The 19,095-nt window shown below is 46.5% G+C and overlaps 1 protein-coding gene across 25 annotated transcripts in view; it reads right to left on the bottom strand.

Moving 5' to 3' along the window:
• The window catches only part of LOC116764761, a 430,466-nt gene that overhangs the window by 379,811 nt on the left and 31,560 nt on the right, over positions 1-19,095 (bottom strand). For all 25 annotated transcript variants that reach the window (XR_004353006.1, XR_004353007.1, XR_004353005.1 and 22 more), the window contains exons 2-4: positions 17,184-17,285; positions 16,814-16,912; positions 13,704-14,452 (exon numbers count right to left, since the gene is read on the bottom strand). Coding sequence is in view for 14 of the 25 variants with exons in the window: in XM_032653669.1 (XP_032509560.1) it covers positions 13,704-13,722 (19 nt within the window). In the remaining 11 variants the exon portion in view is untranslated. The remainder of the gene's footprint in view (positions 1-13,703; positions 14,453-16,813; positions 16,913-17,183; positions 17,286-19,095) is intronic.

The raw sequence follows: 19,095 nt of genomic DNA on the forward strand, positions 1-19,095 counted from the left end.
AGAGCCCATGCTTTTTCCGGCAAACATGCTCTCCTGTCGCTGTGCCACCAGACCCACTCTCCATTTCCAATCAGCCCTGAAAACAGCCCTTGATAGAGATAATAGGAAGAACAAAGAGAAATTCAGAGGAGCAGAGAGAGGAAAACAAGTCATGCCTAACAGGCAGCCCTGAAGTTGTTTTCATAAAGAACCCTTCAGTTAGTCCCTGATTTGTCTCCAAACAGCGAGGCGTTCAATAAATCCCAAGAAACAGACTTGGACCGAGACCAAGGGTTCTTTGACTTTTTTAGGTCATAGACTCATTTGAGAATCTGGAAACGCACAGACCCTCTCTCTCACCAGGAAAATGCACATAAACACATATTCCATATATTAATTCAGGGGCTCAGAAACTCCACCGGAAGCTCCAACCACAGACCCTAGTTAAGAACGCATGATATAGGCAATCTCTTTTTTAAAGGCTCTCCTACTTATTTCTCTCTCCCTCTCTCTCTCTCTTTCTCTCGCTCTCTGAGTGTATGTGTCTGTTTATAAGGAAAAGGTTGAGCTACATTTCTTCAAGCATAGTCTAAGGGATTTTTTTTAATTGTTCGATTTGAAATTTTGTAAGTCTTTCTGCAAATAACTGAGGGTGAGGGTCCAAAGAAGGGGGGTTGGTTCTATGTGAGCCATTCTCAGCAAAGACACTCACTGAGGGAGTCAACCCTCAGCCTTGGCACTCTCCCCTGCAGGCCTGAGCAAGAACAGGTGTATCACTAAAAGGCTAATAATGGCCACGGGGTCTGGAGGGGCTGTGGGAGCCCGGAGCCTCACACCTGTGGAGAATGGTCTATGCCAGGGCTTCGCAAACTTTACTGTGGATCCAAATCACCTGGAGGTCTTGTTAAAATGCAGATTCTGCCTCAGTAGGCCTGGGGTGTGGCGGAGATCCTGCACGTCTAACAGCATCAAGTGATGCTGCTGCTTTGAGTAACAAGAGTCTATGCAATGATCAATTCCATTCTGGGTCTAAGAGCAGGGACAGAAGAGGGGCTGAGGGATAAGAAGGAACTAGAATATCAAAGAGAGAAGAACTCTTAGAAATGTTATAGTTCAATCCTATCGTTTTACAGATGGGGACATTGAGGCCCAGAAAGACTTGTTTAAGACCAAACAGCTGGCTGACAGCAGGGCCAGGATGCAAGTACAGATCATCTGACCTCCTGCCCATCTCCATCTCGCCCTGGGTTCTGGTCAGAACCGGACAGGCTTCCTCTCTGGATTCCCAGGTCATCCTGGGGAGTACTCTGCCTCAGGCCTGCCCTCTAAGAGGCCCCCACTCAGCCTGGCACAGACCCAGGCACATGCAGGTGTCAGGGGGCAACTGTGATTCAGCCCACGAGGGACAGAGAGGCTTACCTGGGAGCAGTGCTAACTCGAGGCCTCTCCCTACACACTACAGACTGTCAGCCTAATAGGCCTGCGCCGATCGCCTGGGGGAAAGTCAGTTCCAATCAGGCCACGACCCGTGGCCAGCAGTCAAATGCAGGGTGAAGGCAGGAGGCGTGGCCTCTGCAGGAAGCCAGCCTGGCCCTCCGCCTCTTTCAAACAAGCTCACGCGTGGAGAAGGGGGAAAATGAAAACTGGACTTTCCCACCGCCAGCAGCAAGGCCCCCCTTCTACTCTTTTTGTCCAAGAACACCATTAAAAGGATACTGCAGGGCTTCCCTGGTGGCACAGTGGTTGAGAGTCCGCCTGCCGATGCAGGGGACGCAGGTTCGTGCCCCGGTCCGGGAAGATCCCACATGCCACGGAGGGGCTGGGCACGTGAGCCATGGCCACTGAGCCTGTGCGTCCGGAGCCTGTGCTCCATGACAGGAGAGGCCACGACAGTGAGAGGCCTGCGTACCGCAAAAAAAAAAAAAAAAAAAAAAAAGATACTGCAGTTCCCTTGAGACCCTGAGCTGAGAACCAGTGAATCTTTAGCCAATGTAGGCCAGCCTCAAACTCCTGGCTTCCGATCTATGACCACAGCCTCAGAGTAAATCAGGCAGGTCCCTTCTGAAGACAGAATCTATTCCCCTGTGCCTGCTGATCCTGGGCCACAAACACCCATTTAAAAGCATCACATGAGAGATTGTGAAGGCCATGCCATGACCGAGACCATGGGAATGCCACGCTGTCCTCAGAAACACATGTGCAGGGGCAGGGGTGCATCCCTAAGCAGTGACTCAAATTAATTCCACAAACCAGTAAGCACCTACTGTGCGCTACTCTACACTCTGCAGTTTCAGGGCCAAGGCAACTTGCCTGAGCTGGTATCATCTCACATAAACTGAAACCAAAGCTTCTCTGTTCCACTTTCTGCATCACACAGAAACACACAGCATAGATTTGGGGGTGATGCAGCCAACTTTAAAAGCAGGTGCCTTCAACAGCCTTTCAGAAAACATGCAACCACAATCTGGAACTCTTCAGTTTGCCCCTCTCCCACTGGAGAACATCCTCTTCACCTTCTGTTGCTCCCAAATTTGACACCATGAAAAAAAAAAAAAATCAGCATCTAGCCCACAGTTCGCAGAATCAGACCTCCCTGCCCCTTTCCCCGAGATGCATGCTGGAGTGACTAGTTCCCCTCTGAGTCCTGGAGAAGCATCAGTTTCCTCTGATGTTACTAGTACCCACAGCTTAGGATTGATGCGAAAACCACAAGATCATTCAAGTAAAGTACTCAGCATGGGGCTGGCAGAGAGTAGGCCCTCAATAAATGGCAGCTATCATGACCATGGTCCTGATGGAGGGAGTAGAAAAGCGGACTCAAGTACCCAAGAGCCACCATTGTTTCTGGACTCTACCAGCCCCAAAATGTTCTACTGAGACAGGATATGTCAGCGGACCACCCCGTGTAGGAGGCTTTGAGACAAGGCCTGACTGGTGCCATTGGGCTGCAAAGGCTGCTGGTGTGGATGATGTGCTCTGGTCTAGTAAAGCACAATAGAAATTACTTTGTCAATCACCTCTGAGGGAGGGGGTCTGCCAGAAGCATAAGACTTCAATGGTGCTGCCATTGGAGCCTCGTCTTTTGTAGAGACTATTTTTAGCATAAATACTGTACACTCTGTTATATTGTCAAAACTGACAGATGAGCGTTCTCATGGTACCCACAGACCATGCATTCAATTGGGAAGATGTTAAAAAAACGTTAGATGAGCTTCTCCCAACCGTGGCACAAACAGTTGCTATGTATCACACGCCATGGCCACTGATATTCATGACAGGTGCCTCTGCCCTCTGCCCTCTGCCCTCTGCCATAGGTGTCCTGGCCTCTGAACCCTGCAGCTGGAATTCAGACTCGATTCCATGATGGGCGCAGCTCAGTCGAACACTCAGCCAGGAGCAACTGAGTCCAGGGAGTCCACTGTGGCAAAGCATTTGCAAAAACTATATTACAGGTAAGAGGTAAGAGGTGTACTATAGGTAAGACGGGATGAGAACTCCATAGTCATTGGGAGCCTGGCAAACGACCTGTGATTTCTCATCATCCAGTCTCACAGCCCTGATGCCCTCCTTGGCCTCCCCCCAGGGGAGCCACTGCTTGGGGCCAAGTAGGGGGCAAGAAAGTCAGTACATCTATCACACAGGAAGACCCAGATCACTTCTCAGGTCCTCCTGAGACTAAGGAATTCTTTGTCTGTTTGGTTAGTTGGTGTGACGTTTTCGTTTTCTAGCCTCCACTCACTATGTTCCTCTGACGGTATCCCTGCACCATAGTGCCCAGCATGCTATACTCTGCCCAGAATGCTTTTTCCCCCTCTCATCACCCAGCTAATTCTACTCACGCTCTAGAGCTCTACAAGAATGTCACTTCCACAGGCAGGCTGTCTCTGGCCACCCAATTTAAGAGAGCCCTTCTATGATTCACTCTCAGAGCACCCTGCGCTTTTCCTGCAAAGCATAACAGTTTGCATTTATGGCTTATTTGTCTCCCTTATTAGCTTGCAGGTTCCCTGAGAGTGAGGACATGCCTCTTCTGTTTGCTTCTCTTTACAGTGCCCAGCACAAGGCCAGGCACAGAGTCCAGCACAGAATAGAGATTCATTAAGCGATACTCACTGAGTCAAATGAATGAATGAAGGATGGATGGATGGATACTTAAGAGGGGACCAAGGATCCTCTAGGCTGAAAGCCTCCAAAATTCTTTACATTCCTTAATCCATTGCATTCATCCTTAGAGAGGGAGAATCTTTTATCACCTAAAATGGGTGAAATGCATGCCTCTTTGTGGGGGAAAAAAACATGAGCAAATGCAATCGTCTGCCCTTTGGATTGACCAAAGAAGGGCCCAGGGAAGGGGAGGACCCAAAATTATCTTTTCAGACACTGAAGGGGTGCAAGCAGATCCACGCGAGGCCACTTCAAGTCCTGACACCCTAAATTCCAGGATTTCCAGTCTGCTACCCACAAATGACAAATGCTGAGGGCTCAGTGGGCCTGGCTCAAGCCTCCCTCTCCTTCGCTCACTGTGTCACCACAGGGGCCTGTCCCCTTGCTATTCCTTCCCGCTCCCCTGAGAGGTGAGCTCCCAGCTCTCGCCAGCATCACCATAACCAGATCCATGGCCAGGCAGCCTCAGTCAAGGCTACTTGGCTTTTGGCTTGATCACGATTATAGGAACAGTATTTTTCAACAGGAGGGCAGATTAACAAAGGTACTATCGCACAACATAGAAGAATACACACGTGAGTACAAATAGAGAAGAAATAGTGAGGGACGGTGCCAGCTGCCTGCTGCAGATGCTTTGGATCTGGTCCCATTTATTTGTTCATCTGCATCCCAGAGGGGCCGGGCACAGTGATAGGTACTGGCTGGTGGAAAGGGAGAGCTGGGTCAGGGGATGCACAGAATAAGCAGGCCCAGGACTGGCAGGCACTATAAGGCCAGTAAATCATGTTACTGCAACTGAGGCAGGCTGGGAAGAGCCCAGGGAGGGCTGGCATCCCTGGAACATTCTTCTCTCCCCAAGGGTGGGAAATTACTAAACAAGAGGTGTAGTCAGGGGCTTCCCTGTTGGCGCAGTGGTTGAGGGTCCCCCTGCTGATGCAGGGGACACGGGTTGAGGCCCCGGTCCGGGAAGATCCCACGTGCCGCAGGGCGGCTGGGCCCGTGAGCCATGGCCGCTGAGCCTGCGCGTCTGGAGCCTGTGCTCCACAACGGGAGAGGCCACAACAGTGAGAGGCCTGTGTACCAAAAAAAAAAAAAAAAAAAAAAAAAAAGGTGTAGTCAGGCATGCCGGCAAGTGGGCCATCAAGGACTAGATTAGATCAATGTGATAAACCATATTAACAAATTGAAGGAGAAAAACCATATGATCATCTCAATAGATGCAGAGAAAGCTTTTGACAAAATTCAACACCCATTTATGATAAAAACCCTGCAGAAAGTAGGCATAGAGGGAACTTTCCTCAACATAATAAAGGCCATATATGACAAACCCACAGCCAACATCATCCTCAATGGTGAAAAACTGAAAGCATTTCCACTAAGATCAGGAACAAGACAAGGTTGCCCACTCTCACCACTCTCATTCAACATAGTTTTGGAAGTTTTAGCCACAGCAATCAGAGAAGAATAGGAAATAAAAGGAATCCAAATCGGAAAAGAAGAAGTAAAGCTGTCACTGTTTGCAGATGACATGATACTATATACAGAGAACCCTAAAGATGCTACCAGAAAACTACTAGAGCTAATCAATGAATTTGGTAAAACTGCAGGATACAAAAGTAATGTACAGAAATCTCTGGCATTCCTATACACTAATGATGAAAAATCTGAAAGAGAAATTAAGGAAACACTCCCATTTACCATTGCAACAAAAAGAATAAAATATCTAGGAATAAACCTACCTAAGAAGACAAAAGACCTGTATGCAGAAAATTACAAGACACTGATGAAAGAAATTAAAGATGATACAAATAGATGGAGAGATATACCATGTTCTTGAATTGGAAGAATCAACATTGTGAAAATGACTCTACTACCCAAAGCAATCTACAGATTCAATGCAATCCCTATCAAACTACCACTGGCATTTTTCACAGAACTAGAACAAAAAATTTCACAATTTGTATGGAAACACAAAAGACCCCGAATAGCCAAAGCAATCTTGAGAACAAAAAACGGAGCTGGAGGAATCAGGTTCCCTGACTTCAGACTATACTACAAAGCTACAGTAATCAAGACAGTATGGTACATACTGTACTATTACTGTACAAAGTACAGTAAGTACAGTAAGTACTGTACAAAGTACATACTGTACAAGACAGTATGGTACGTACTATACCATTACTGTACAAAGCTACAGTAATCAAGACAGTACTGGCACAAAAACAGAAAGATAGATAAATGGAACAGGATAGAAAGCCCAGAGATAAACCCACGCACATATGGTCATCTTATCTTTGATAAAGGAGGCAGGAATGTACAGTGGAGAAAGGACAGCCTCTTCAATAAGTGGTGCTGGGAAAACTGGACAACTATATGTAAAAGTATGAGATTGGATCACTCCCTAACACCATACACAAAAATAAGCTCAAAATGGATTAAAGACCTAAATGTAAGGCCAGAAACTATCAAACTCTTAGAGGAAAACATAGGCAGAACACTCTATGACATGAATTATAGCAAGATCCTTTTTGACCCACCTCCTAGAGAAATGGAAATAAAAACAAAAATAAACAAATGGGACCTAATGAAACTTCAAAGCTTTTGTACAGCAAAGGAAACCATAAACAAGACCAAAAGACAACCCTCAGAATGGGAGAAAATATTTGCAAATGAAGCAGCTGATAAAGGATTAATTTCCAAAATTTACAAGCAGCTCATGCAGCTCAATAACAAAAAAACAAACAACCCAATCCAAAAATGGGCAGAAGATCTAAATAGACATTTCTCCAAAGAAGATATACAGACTGCCAACAAACACATGAAAGAATGCTCAACATCATTAATCATTAGAGAAATGCAAATCAAACCTACAATGAGATATCATCTCACACCAGTCAGAATGGCCATCATCAAAAAATCTAGAAACAATAAATGCTGGAGAGGGTGTGGAGAAAAGGAAACCCTCTTGCACTGCTGGTGGGAATGTGAATTGGTACAGCCACTATGGAGAACAGTATGGAAGTTCCTTAAAAAACTACAAATAGAACTACATATGACCCAGCAATCCCACTACTGGACATATACCCTGAGAAAACCAAAATTCAAAAAGAGTCATGTACCAAAATGTTCATTGCAGCTCTATTTACAATAGCCCGGAGATGAAAACAACCTAAGTGCCCATCATCGGATGAATGGATAAAGAAGATGTGGCACATATATACAATGGAATATTACTCAGCCTTAATAAGAAACGAAATTGAGCTATTTGTAATGAGATGGATAGACCTAGAGTCTGTCATACAGAGTGAAGTAAGTCAGAAAGAAAAAGACAAATACCATATGCTAACACATATATATGGAATTTAAGGAAAAAAAATGTCATGAAGAACCTAGGGGTAAGACAGGAATAAAGACGCAGACCTACTGGAGAACGGACTTGAGGATATGGGGAGGGGGAAGGGTGAGCTTTGACAGGGCGAGAGAGAGTCATGGACATATACACACTAACAAATGTAGTAAGGTAGATAGCTAGTGGGAAGCAGCCGCATGGCACAGGGATATTAGCTCGGTGCTTTGTGACAGCCTGGAGGGGTGGGATAGGGAGAGTGGGAGGGAGGGAGACGCAAGAGGGAAGACATATGGGAACATATGTATATGTATAACTGATTCACTTTGTTATAAAGCAGAAACTAACACACCATTGTAAAGCAATTATACCCCAATAAAGATGTTTAAAAAATAAAAAAAATTAAAAAATAAATAAAGAAGGAAAAGAAAAGAAAGAGTCATGTACCAAAATGTTCATTGCAGGTCTATTTACAATAGCCCTGAGATGGAAACAACCTAAGTGTCCATCATCGGATGAATGGATAAAGAAGATGTGGCACATATATACAATGGAATATTAGCCATAAAAAGAAACGAAATTGAGCTATTTGTAATGAGGTGGATAGACCTAGAGTCTGTCATACAGAGTGAAGTAAGTCAGAAAGAAAAAGACAAATACCATATGCTAACATATATATGGAATTTAAGAAAAAAAAATATCATGAAGAACCTAGGGGTAAGACAGGAATAAAGACACAGACCTACTGGAGAACGGACTTGAGGATATGGGGAGGGGGAAGGGTGAGCTGTGACAAAGCGAGAGAGAGGCATGGACATATATATACTACCAACCGTAAAACAGATAGCTAGTGGGAAGCAGCCGCATAGCACAGGGAGATCAGCTCGGTGCTTTGTGACCGCCTGGAGGGGTGGGATAGGGAGGGTGGGAGGGAGGGAGGGAGAAGCAAGAGGGAAGAGATATGGGAACATATGTATATGTATAACTGATTCACTTTGTTATAAAGCGGAAACTAACACACCATTGTAAAGCAATTATACCCCAATAAAGATGTTAAAAAAAAAAAAAAAGGACTGGATTAGAAGGAAGAGAAGATGCACCAGGCCACACGTGCATGAGAGAAAAAAGGGAAGTGACAGAGTGGGAGGGGAGAAGGAGTGAGGTCCAGAAACCTTGACAAGAACTGTTCCTTGTAGAGCAGAGGACACCAGAGCTTGTTGGAGCCCAGAGATCCATTCCCAGGTAAAGGGTGGGGAGGCGTGGGAGATAAAATCCCTGGTCAACTCACAAGGCCCACAGAAGGCAGAAAATCCTAACAGGAGGAGGTACAGGGGAGGCCAGGAGACAAGCTGGCAGAGAGACAGAGGCAGACAGAGAGACAGAGTTCACTGAGAGAAAGTTGCTGCCCAGGTTGTTACCAGGCATGATACTGGCCTCCTGTGGGCAGATCCAGCCTTGCCCCCAGCTCTGGACAGTCACTAGTCTCCTTTTTTTTTTTTTTTTTTTTTAAATAAACTAGTCTCCTTCTGTGAGGAGTTCACTACCAAGAGCTGTGGAAGGTCCCAGATTGTATCCTCTTGCAAGCTCACAAGTTAGCCACGGTTTTACAGACATGGGTAGAAAACATGAGACCCTTGGATCAGAAACAAAGCTCTTTATTCCTCACAGTCCAGCAGGTAGCACGAGCATCGCATCTGCACTGGTGCCTCTGGTCCACCCATGGGGACAACATGGAGGGGCCTAGAGGGATGCTGCACACACGGTGGGTTTGCACCACAGCTGACGGAATACAAGCTTAGGAAACCTGAACCTTTTAAAATGGGCATAAACCTGCTTGAGGGAGATATTGTCTTTACTGGAGAGTAAAAATACCTGCCATCTGTTCCTCACCCCAGAGGGAGACACTGTCTGCTTCTTCCAAGGCTGCGTGCTATACAAATATCCCCAAAGACAGAATCTAGAACAAAGGCCGTCAGTGCCTCTGCTCACAAGACTTGCAGGAATGCACGAAACCCCCAGAGAATTATCTCCCAACACTCACAAACTGCAGAGAGATAGACTCCTACCCTCCCAAGACAGCTCCCATCTCGTCCCTGGGAAGAGCACAGGACAGAGCGGGCAGGGATGCTTCAGGAAGAGAAAGTCCTCACGCCTGATCTTGAGGGATGGCGGAGACAACCTCACGCTATGGTTGGCTCGTCCTGAGGAACGCCTCCTCTATTCCACTATTCCTCCTCTATTCTTCTATAATTCCACTTTAAAACATGGGTCTGCCAGGGTACAGAGTGGCAAGGAACCGTGCGTGAGCAAACAGAATTCACCCTGCCCTCCTCCAGGGAAAGAGATGCTCTAGAGTTTTTTTAAGATTGCCTAGAATCTGAATCACATTCGAAGCCATTCTCTGGCCACTGAATGAGCACCCGTTACAGCTCCCAATCTTCTTCCACTCTGTCTGTGGCACATGGCATTCCACCCCGCGGTAACGGTGTCCCCGGAGTCCTCCAAATACAGCCTGGAGGGTCCTGCCCTCCAGGTTCACGCCCTGAAGCAGCCAGAGGGGTAAGGGGGCCTGCACATGTGCCTTTCTCTTCACAACAGGCAAGTGGTGAGAAATTTAGAACTGGGTCACCTGGCTTATCTTCTGCCCTCATTGAGAAGATTAATTCACAAACCTTGCATTCAGAAGGCAGGTCAGATGGCCATTTCAATGACTCCTCAGATCATTTTACCTTTACCTATGGGGGCCCACCCAGCAGCCAGGATCACTCAGGGTCACTCTTCTGAATTATAAGTAAGTCACAGCACATGACACCACCAGCCCTTTCTCACAGATTTTAGAGCAGAGATGCACATGCCACAGTACAGGATCCCCCATGTGAATAGCCCCCTCCTAGGAGCTCTCTCAAGATTTCCACAAGCCCCTAATCTTCTGGCCCTCTCCCCAGGATCTCTTAAACAAATGTTATATGTTCAATTGGCCTATTTAATTGATTTATATGCACTTTAAAAAGCTTTACACTGTGCAGGAAACACATCTATCATAATCCTTGACTGAATTGGAGAAAGGAGAAGGGAGAAAGGGAATTAAAATTTATTGAGCACTTATTATGTGCCAGGTAATACACAAGGTACTTTACATACATTACTGAGTTTAATCCTCACAACTGCCCTGTGAAGTGGGTATTTTTTCCTACTTAGCAGATGAAGAAATTGAGACCTATAGAGGTTAAGGGACTTGCCCACAGTTACAAAGCATCAGCTGGAAGAAGCAGGACTCAACTGCAGCTCTGATTCCAAGCTAACGTCTACTTCGGGGTTTAAATACCAAGTGTTTCTATAAAAAGTTACGAATAAGGAATGTACCCCTTATTGTAGCATTGTTTCATTGAGGAAATAAGATCCAATTGGCATTGTTCCCTTGAACCACATCTTTTACTACAACTGAACATGCCCAAGTGCACCATTTCACACTAATGGGGGGAGGGGGAGGGATTAGGAAAGGGCCGCTGAGGGATAAGGTAGGGGTGTTTACAAAGCCCAAGAGTTTTCTCTCTGAACACTAACACTTCTTAGACAATTCTCACTATTGAAAAAACTCTTCTACTATTTCTACTCAATGCCATTGTGAAGGGGTATAGAGAACATTCGTTCATCCAACAAGGGTTTATATATGATAAGTCACTGTGTGTAGGTACAAGGAGACAGCAAAGAACCAGACACTCATGGTCCCTCAGAGCCCACATTCTAGAAGCTAAAGTGGTGCTCAAAGTCTGAAACAGCCAGTTAGGCACAGCCCCGAGCAGACAGAACAGACACACGTGTCAGTGCTGGGCAGAGTCCAGGGGAGGGAACAGCTGATCCAAGACCCAAGTGACAAGAGGAGAAGCCCTGTACCTTCCCTTCATGACAGAGGTGAGCACTGTCAGTCCATCACGTGTGGCCCCAAGACCAAAGTAAGGCTTGATCTGTTAGTCTGGGTTCTCCAGAAAAACAGAACCAATAGGATGAGATAGATGATAGATAGATAGATAGATAGATAGATAGATAGATAGATAGATAGATGGAGAAAGAGGTTATAAGGAATTGCTTAATGACATTATGGAGGCTGAAAAGTCCCGAGAGCTGCAAATTTACAAGCTGGAGACCCAGGGGAGTGAATGGTAAAGTTCCACTCCAAGTTCAAATGCCTGAGAACCAGAAGAGCCAATGGTGTAAGTTCCAGTCTGAGTCTGAGTCCAAAGGCAGGCGAAGGCCAATGTCCCAGTTCAAAGACAGTCAGGAAGAAAAGCATTCCTTCTTCGTCACAGGAGGGTCAGCCTTTTTGTTCTATTCAGGCCTTCAGCGGATTGGATGAGACCCACCCACATTGGGGAGGGCAGTCTGCTTTACTCAGTCTATCAGCTCAAATGTTAATCTCATCCAAAACATCCTCACACACCCAGAACACACCCAGATTAGTGTTTGACCAAATATCTAGGCATCCCACGACCCATCAAGTTGACACATAAAATTAAACATCACACTTGGGCAAGTATTTACCCCTTTACTAAGTAGAACTAGACTGCTGAGTTCTTTGATTTTTCATCTGTTTTGTAGTTTTTCTGTCTCTTATTACCAGACTGTCTGCTGTCACTGCTGACGGTCACTGCCCTTGCCCACAGAAGGACTTCTCCTCACTTCTAATTCAATCTGGGTTTGAAAAACAAGAGTGCTATTCTAGTTGGAATTTAATAAACTTGAAGGAATCCACAGACGTAGAGGTGAAATGCTTGAGATGTAGAGCAAATATTTTGTGACATCTCTCTTATCTTCTCACAGGGAACTTATTTTTTGCATCTATTCTGATTCTGAGAGCTGTGAGCTAGATAAGGCAAGTTACCAGAGAACATGAAGACTTTCTGTATGAGGATGACTCAAACAAAATTGAAATCACAGGGGCTTCCCTGGTGGCGCAGTGGTTGAGAGTCTGCCTGCCGATGCAGGGGACATGGGTTCGTGCCCCGGTCCAGGAAGATCCCACGTGCCGCGGAGCGGCTGGGCCCGTGAGCCATGGCCACTGAGCCTGCGTGCCCAGAGCCTGTGCTCTGCAACAGGAGAGGCCACAACAGTGAGAGGCCCACGTACAGCAAAAAAAAAAAAAAAAGTTGAAATCACAATAGAGGGCAAGTCATGGGTAGAAATGTTTTCACAACTTCAGGGGGCAATTTGGTATTCAGGAATCACAAAACACAACAAATGTGAAAACAGGCAGCTAAACAGAACCAATCCTCCTAGCTTTCTTGTCTATTTAAATTATCCTAGGAAGAATAATTTCCTCCAAAGCCAACAGAATGAATCTTCACTGTGACTTCCCAGGCAATAAGCTAGTCAGATCCTACCAAAGAGTTTCCCGAAACAATGGGTTTTTTACTTTTAAAAACAATCAGAACTTTCAGGACTTACACACACAAAAGTAGCAACCATTCTGCTTTGGCCCCATTTTATCAAGTGTGAGTGTCAAAATTTGTATAGCTTCAAATCAACAACAAGGAGCTGTAATTTTTGTGTTCGTTTGTTTAAAATACCAGCAGTTTTCTTTTTGCTTGTTTAAGCTTCATTTAATTCACGCTCCAACCTGCCCCTCTTTGATTGCATTTCTAAATCCTAAATAAAAGTGATAACTCTTTCTGCCAATTGTAACAAACTGCTGGTGCCAGTTATTGCTTTTTGAAAGAAAAAAAAAAGCAAAAAAATCTTTTAATACTTAGCTGACAGCTTTATCCAAAAGGGGGGAGAAAACCCTGGCCTTTCAAAGCCACCCGATATATCTGTAACAACCTCTTTACTGAGTTCATGTATCTTCTTTATTGTTCTTCATAAACAGGCTATTGGATCCCTCTAGCCTGCAATGTGAAAAATGAAAAAATTTCCTCCCATCCATGCCTCTCTTATCTCATAATTGTTTTGTTCTGAGGTAGGGGAGACCCGTATAAATGTCTCTGCTATTTTATATGTCCTCTCCAAGCCCATTCATGCTTTACTCCAGGGCTTTTGACTCCTGTTCTGTTTCTGCCTGAACCTCTATCTGCTTACTGTTCTCCACATCAAACCCCACGAAAGTGTTTGAGATTTCATTTCAGAGGGTGATGTAAGAGAGGTAAGAGTCAAAGGCATTTGAAAAGCCACTTTCCAGCGTGTCTGTGCTGCGTAGGTTGCAGGGAGAGACGCAGCTTACCTGACATCACAGAGAACATCCTCGTTCAGGTCTGCGACGTCCACTTCTCCTCTCTGTTCTTTCCAGAGGGCTCTGCAGCTGTGCGTTCTGCTCCGGCTGCTGCAGCTTCAGAGGCTCCTCCATCTCTCTGAGCTCCAGCCTCATCATTGTCCCCAAGAAGCTGAGGTCTGACCACAACAAGAACAGCCCTTGTCAGGGACAGGCAGGTCTGAGCACCTGTGGAATGGCTTGTTGGGGAGGAGGCAAAATTCTTCCATGTGGTTAATTGTCCTATAAATGTAGGAGATGCACACTCCAGGAAAAGGTTATGGAAAGGAGTCTGGAGGCGGGAAAAACTGCTCACTAAATCTCAATTCCTTGATGATATGCCTCAGCGTGAGCATCTCAGACTTGAGTACTGGAGCAGTTTCACGCAATAAAAAAAACCATGAACACTCATTAGTTAGGCTTGGCTGTGATACTGCTGTGTAACAAATAATCCCCAAATCTCAGTGGCTTACAAGAGACATTTCTTTCTTTTCACTCTTGGGTCCACAAGTTGGCTGAACTCAGCTAGGCTTGGGTTAGGTCTGCTCCATGTATCTCTCCATTGTGGAACTGTGACTCATACAAGGTATACATATCTCATGGTGAAGGCAGGAGCACCAGAGGACAAGCCCAAACATTTGAGGCCTGGGCACACCCCCACTTCTGTGCACTGCTTACATGGCCATGCTGGAAGTGAGTGAGGCAAGTAAGCATACACCATCCTGAGGAGGAAGAGAGAGGGGATATTGAGTGAATATTTGTTCAACAATAATCCTCTCTACCACACACACACACACACACACACACACACAGAGAGAGAGAGAGAGAGAGAGAGAGAGAGAGAGAGAGAGAGAGAGAGAGAGAGAGAGAGAGAGACTTAAAAGGTCAAAGAGAACTGCTTTTCAGGGAGGCAACAGTCCTGCAAAATAGGAATTGCCTGCTCTTCCTACCTGCCCCTGGCTGTTTGCGGCAGTTCAACAAAGACATTTTTGGACCTGGGACTGAAAGCAACTTTAAATGCCATCTAGCCCTACATCTTCACCACAAGAAGTTTCTAGTAACAGCTCCAGTGACAGGGAGATCACTTTCTTCAAGGCAACCCACTCCAAGCACACAATATGAGTCTCCTTCTCCAGTATAGCAATGCCTCAGATGTCAGTGGCCAGCTCTTAGGTATCCCCTAAGCCTTCTCTTCTCCAAGTGAAAGGCCCTGGGTGTCTTTCCCTCAAAGCCCATGGTTTTGAGTCACAGTTTCCTCCAGGCACGTGCTATGTGTTAATGCACTTCTCATGATGGGAACCAGAGCTCCAGAACCACAACATTTGTATAAGCAGAGCAAGGCGATCCTCTCCCCCATTCTGAGCCAGCATCCACCCGACAGGAACCACTCATATGCCTCCCTCAGGTTGAGCTTAAAGTCATCTCAAGTCGAAACAGTCTTACATGTGTTGCTAAACCATTCATCAGTCAACCAATCATGGAGTGCTTAGGATACAGCCTGCATCCTGCGAGGTGCTGGGGACACTGTGGTCAACAAGGTTGACGTACGTAGTTCCGGCTCTCGTGGAGGCTACTTGGAGAGACAGATAAGAAATAAGTAAAGAGGGGGCTTCCCTGGTGGCGCAGTGGTTGAGAGTCCACCTGCCGATGCAGGGGACACGGGTTCATGCCCCGGTCTGGGAAGATCCCACATGCCGCGGAGCAGCTGGGCCCGTGAGCCATGGCCGCTGAGCCTGCGAGTCCGGAGCCTGTGCTCTGCAACGGGAGAGGCCACAACAGTGAGAGGCCTGCGTACCGCAGAAAATAAATAAAAAAATAAGTAAACAGACCAAAAACTAAGAAAATGGAAATACATACTATGAAGATAAAGAATAGATAATGGGAGGAGGGAAAAGGGAAAGCTGTACGAGATACGGTGGCCAGGGAAGGCCCCTCCAAAGAGGTGAATCCTGAAGCCCGGGGAGAAGGCCGACAGGAAGACGGCAGGGAGGAGCCCTGGAAGCCGACTGGGCAGGATGCGGGCCTGCAGGATGAAGGATGGAGATGTGAAGGTAGTCCGGGTGGCCAGGCCTGGTGAGTGGCGAAGGGGGCACAAAGAGCAGGCAGAGTGCCAGTAGGTCTGCTTGGCCGTGAAGGGAGCAGAGTTTATTCTGAGCACAGCAGGAAGACACTGACGTGCTTTAAGCAGCAAAGGGCACGACATGACGTGGATCTTCAGCAGCATCCCTGGCATTCCGAGTGTTTGCATCCAAGTGTGTACATCCGAGTGTGTGCACCTGAGTGTGTGCATCCGTGCACATGGATCGGTGCAGTCCTTTGTGGAGAGAAGGCCCAGCCAGAGAACTTGATGTCTGTTCCAAATGAGTTTCTCTTTGTAAATTTAGGCCCCTTGGTCCAGCCTGTCGGCCAACAGCCAGATTTTCCTTGCAGCTCTGTGCCACCAGCACAGGCCAGACCAGGAGGAAATGTGACTCTAATGGGTGAACAGCAGAGCCCTCGGGCACATCAACTGAGATAGAAAAAGTATAAAAATCTGACAGAAGAACTTTAAAAGCCTTCAGCAACCATGATTTTCAGGAACAAGTGGTTCATCTTCCTAAACACCCAGCCCAATGTTGAGGAACAGATCCTGGGTGATGAGCAACAGGGATATAAAACTTCACCCTTGGGAAACAGAAATGCAAAGCACTGTCCTAACCAGATGAGCTGGAGCCTGCCTGCAATCAGCCAGAAACCCCTGGAGTCTTGTCTGACTGGGAGGAAGAGGTCTCTGTGCCCTGCTTCTGCCAGACTCACTAACATGTCTGTGTGACCCCTGCTTGGTGGGCTGGTGCTCTGCCCAGTGGGGTAGCACTGCTTCCACCTTCTCCACCAGCCATCCCCGTGGGTCACTGCACGGGTCTGGACCATGCAGACAGGATGGGCAGAGACCAGAGGACTAGTGAGGAAGTAGGGGGCCCTTCGAGCACAGCTGAGTGGGCAAGGACACTTAAGAATCTGACCAGGGGGGATAAAGGAGAAGCTGTCAGCATAGATGAAACAGGCAGAGGAGATTCTGTAGACAATTAGAGGCTTAGAGTTACCTGGGACTCTCTCCTGAGCCCATGTGCAGGAAGGCTCTTAGATATGCAGGAGACACCTGCTGATTTGCTAGGAGCCAAGGAAGGCCAGGCAAGGCTCACCTGACCAAAAAAAAGAGACAGAAATAGAGATATTTAGATACATATAGGTATATAGATATCTATAGATACAGATGTATAGATAGATAGAGATATTGATACAGATGTATCTTCCCCAGAACACATCTTGTTTTCAGTGAGTGATCTCCCCCAAGGAGCCAGGAGCTCTGGAAAAGGAAGTAATGACTGAGACCCACACCTGGAGGCAGGCACAGCTTTTGTGGGGGACAGAGATAAAGAGAGCGCCATGCAACTGAAGGATGCTCCAACTCACCCCTTGCTTTTCTCTGCTTCCTCCCCTGCCCAGCCTCAGGGGTACTCTCTCCTTTGTCCCGTTGCATCCTTCTTCTTCCTTACTCCAGCCTCCTGGTCTTGTCTGAATAACACAAAGACTTCAAGGGTCAAACCCAAATTATCGAGAAGGAGGTGTTTCAAACTTCTTATCCTCATTACATTTTTCAGAGAGAAAACAGGTTTTCAATCAATATGTACGGTATAATCCTATCTTTAAAAATATATTATTTATTACTATAAGGGGCAGAGTATTTATATGTGCATATAAACAGAGGTGAAAAAACTCTGACAGAACACAGGGGATTTTTAGGGCAGTGAAACTCTGTATGATACTGTAAGAGGGGGTGCATGTCATTATATGTGTTTCCAAATCCACAGAATGTACAACACCAAGAGTGAACCCTAATGTGAGCCATGGGCTTTGGGTAATAATGATGAGTCAGTGGCAGTTCATTAGCTGTAACAAATGTCCCCTCTGGTGATCGTGGCGGAGGCTGTGCAGGTGCAGGGCAGGGAGTATGTGGGAACCCTCCATACCCTCCTTGCAATTTAGCAGTGAACCCAAATTCACATCAGGTTTTTTTCTTTAAAAATATAATCTTTATATGTTTAAAACTTTAGCAGATATTTATCAGACAGATCACAGTCTTCTGGGTTCATTCATTCCCTTGGATATTTATGGGGACCTTCTGTGTTAGACATTTTACCAGAATTGAGTATCAGAATTTAATTGATTTAAGTGATTTACTTTTCTTTCTTCATTCTCTCTCTTTCTTCTTGCTTATCTCTCTTTTCTCATTTTGCAAGTCAACATGTAATGATAATGAACCAAAGAAAAAGAGTTTCAGAGCAGGCCTCCTCCTTTCCCAGCTCTCACACCCCAGGCTAGGCATCCCGGTGGAGAAGCTTCAGACTTCTGCTGTAGTGTTTGGACATGAAGTTCCTGCTCTGCTCTTGGCCCCGGAATCCTGTCGGAGCTCACAGGAAGCCCTAGCCGGCCTCCCCAGTCCCCCAGGAATCCCCAGGGCTAGGATTTGGGTGGCTGTGCAGGGCCCTGTCATCTCACCGAGGTGATATGGCTCTCGGTTCATGTAGCACTGGAGAGGGGGCAAAGGAGACAAATGGAATTTCTGCTCAGTGAGTTGATGATGATAATAAATAAGGTCTTTTCTCCAAAGACTTGAAATCTGTTGGCTCATTTCAATGCACAAAATTATTCATTTAAAAACTCCTCCCCACAGGCTTGAAGTAGATGGGGGATTAGTAATCATTAATCCCATTTTGCAGATGGAGAAACCAGGACCCGGCAGGAGCTGGAGCTCATAACCACTGGCAAAGCAGGTGTCTTGACTCCCCAGCCACTGCCCTATTTGGAGGGGGTGCAGTCACAGCCTCAAGCTGGTACTGGAAGCACAGGCCCAGAAGGTCATGGCCGTATCCTCAAGAGTCTATGCTGAATTCTCCACCTATTCCTCTAACTGCTTCCCTCCTCTGACTCTGAGCTCCCAGAGGACCCGAAAACCATTTCTTCCTCTTTCTCTGTCCTCCCAAGACTGAGCAGACTGAGGGCAGGGTCCAGACACTCCCTCTGCTTCCCTCACGCTGAATGTGCTCAGGACAGGGCTCCCCAAAGGCCCCCGATGCTTGGTGATCAATGATGCATGGATCGGCTGAACCGTGGCAGAATGACTTCCCTGGTCCAGGCTCTTATATTTGCCAGCAGAACACTGCCTGGGAGGCAGAGGCAGTCATGTGGCTCCGAGCAGGGAGAGGACATCCTTCTCCTGCTCTGCCTTTGCCTGTCAGAGCTTCCAGCCTCGGGTAACCATGGTAATCACCAGCATTAACCACGGCAGTGACAGGAGCCTCAGCAAGCCAGCTCTGACCTGCTC

This window comes from Phocoena sinus, chromosome 13, assembly GCF_008692025.1.
Source record: "Phocoena sinus isolate mPhoSin1 chromosome 13, mPhoSin1.pri, whole genome shotgun sequence".
NCBI classification, from domain to species: domain Eukaryota; kingdom Metazoa; phylum Chordata; class Mammalia; order Artiodactyla; family Phocoenidae; genus Phocoena; species Phocoena sinus.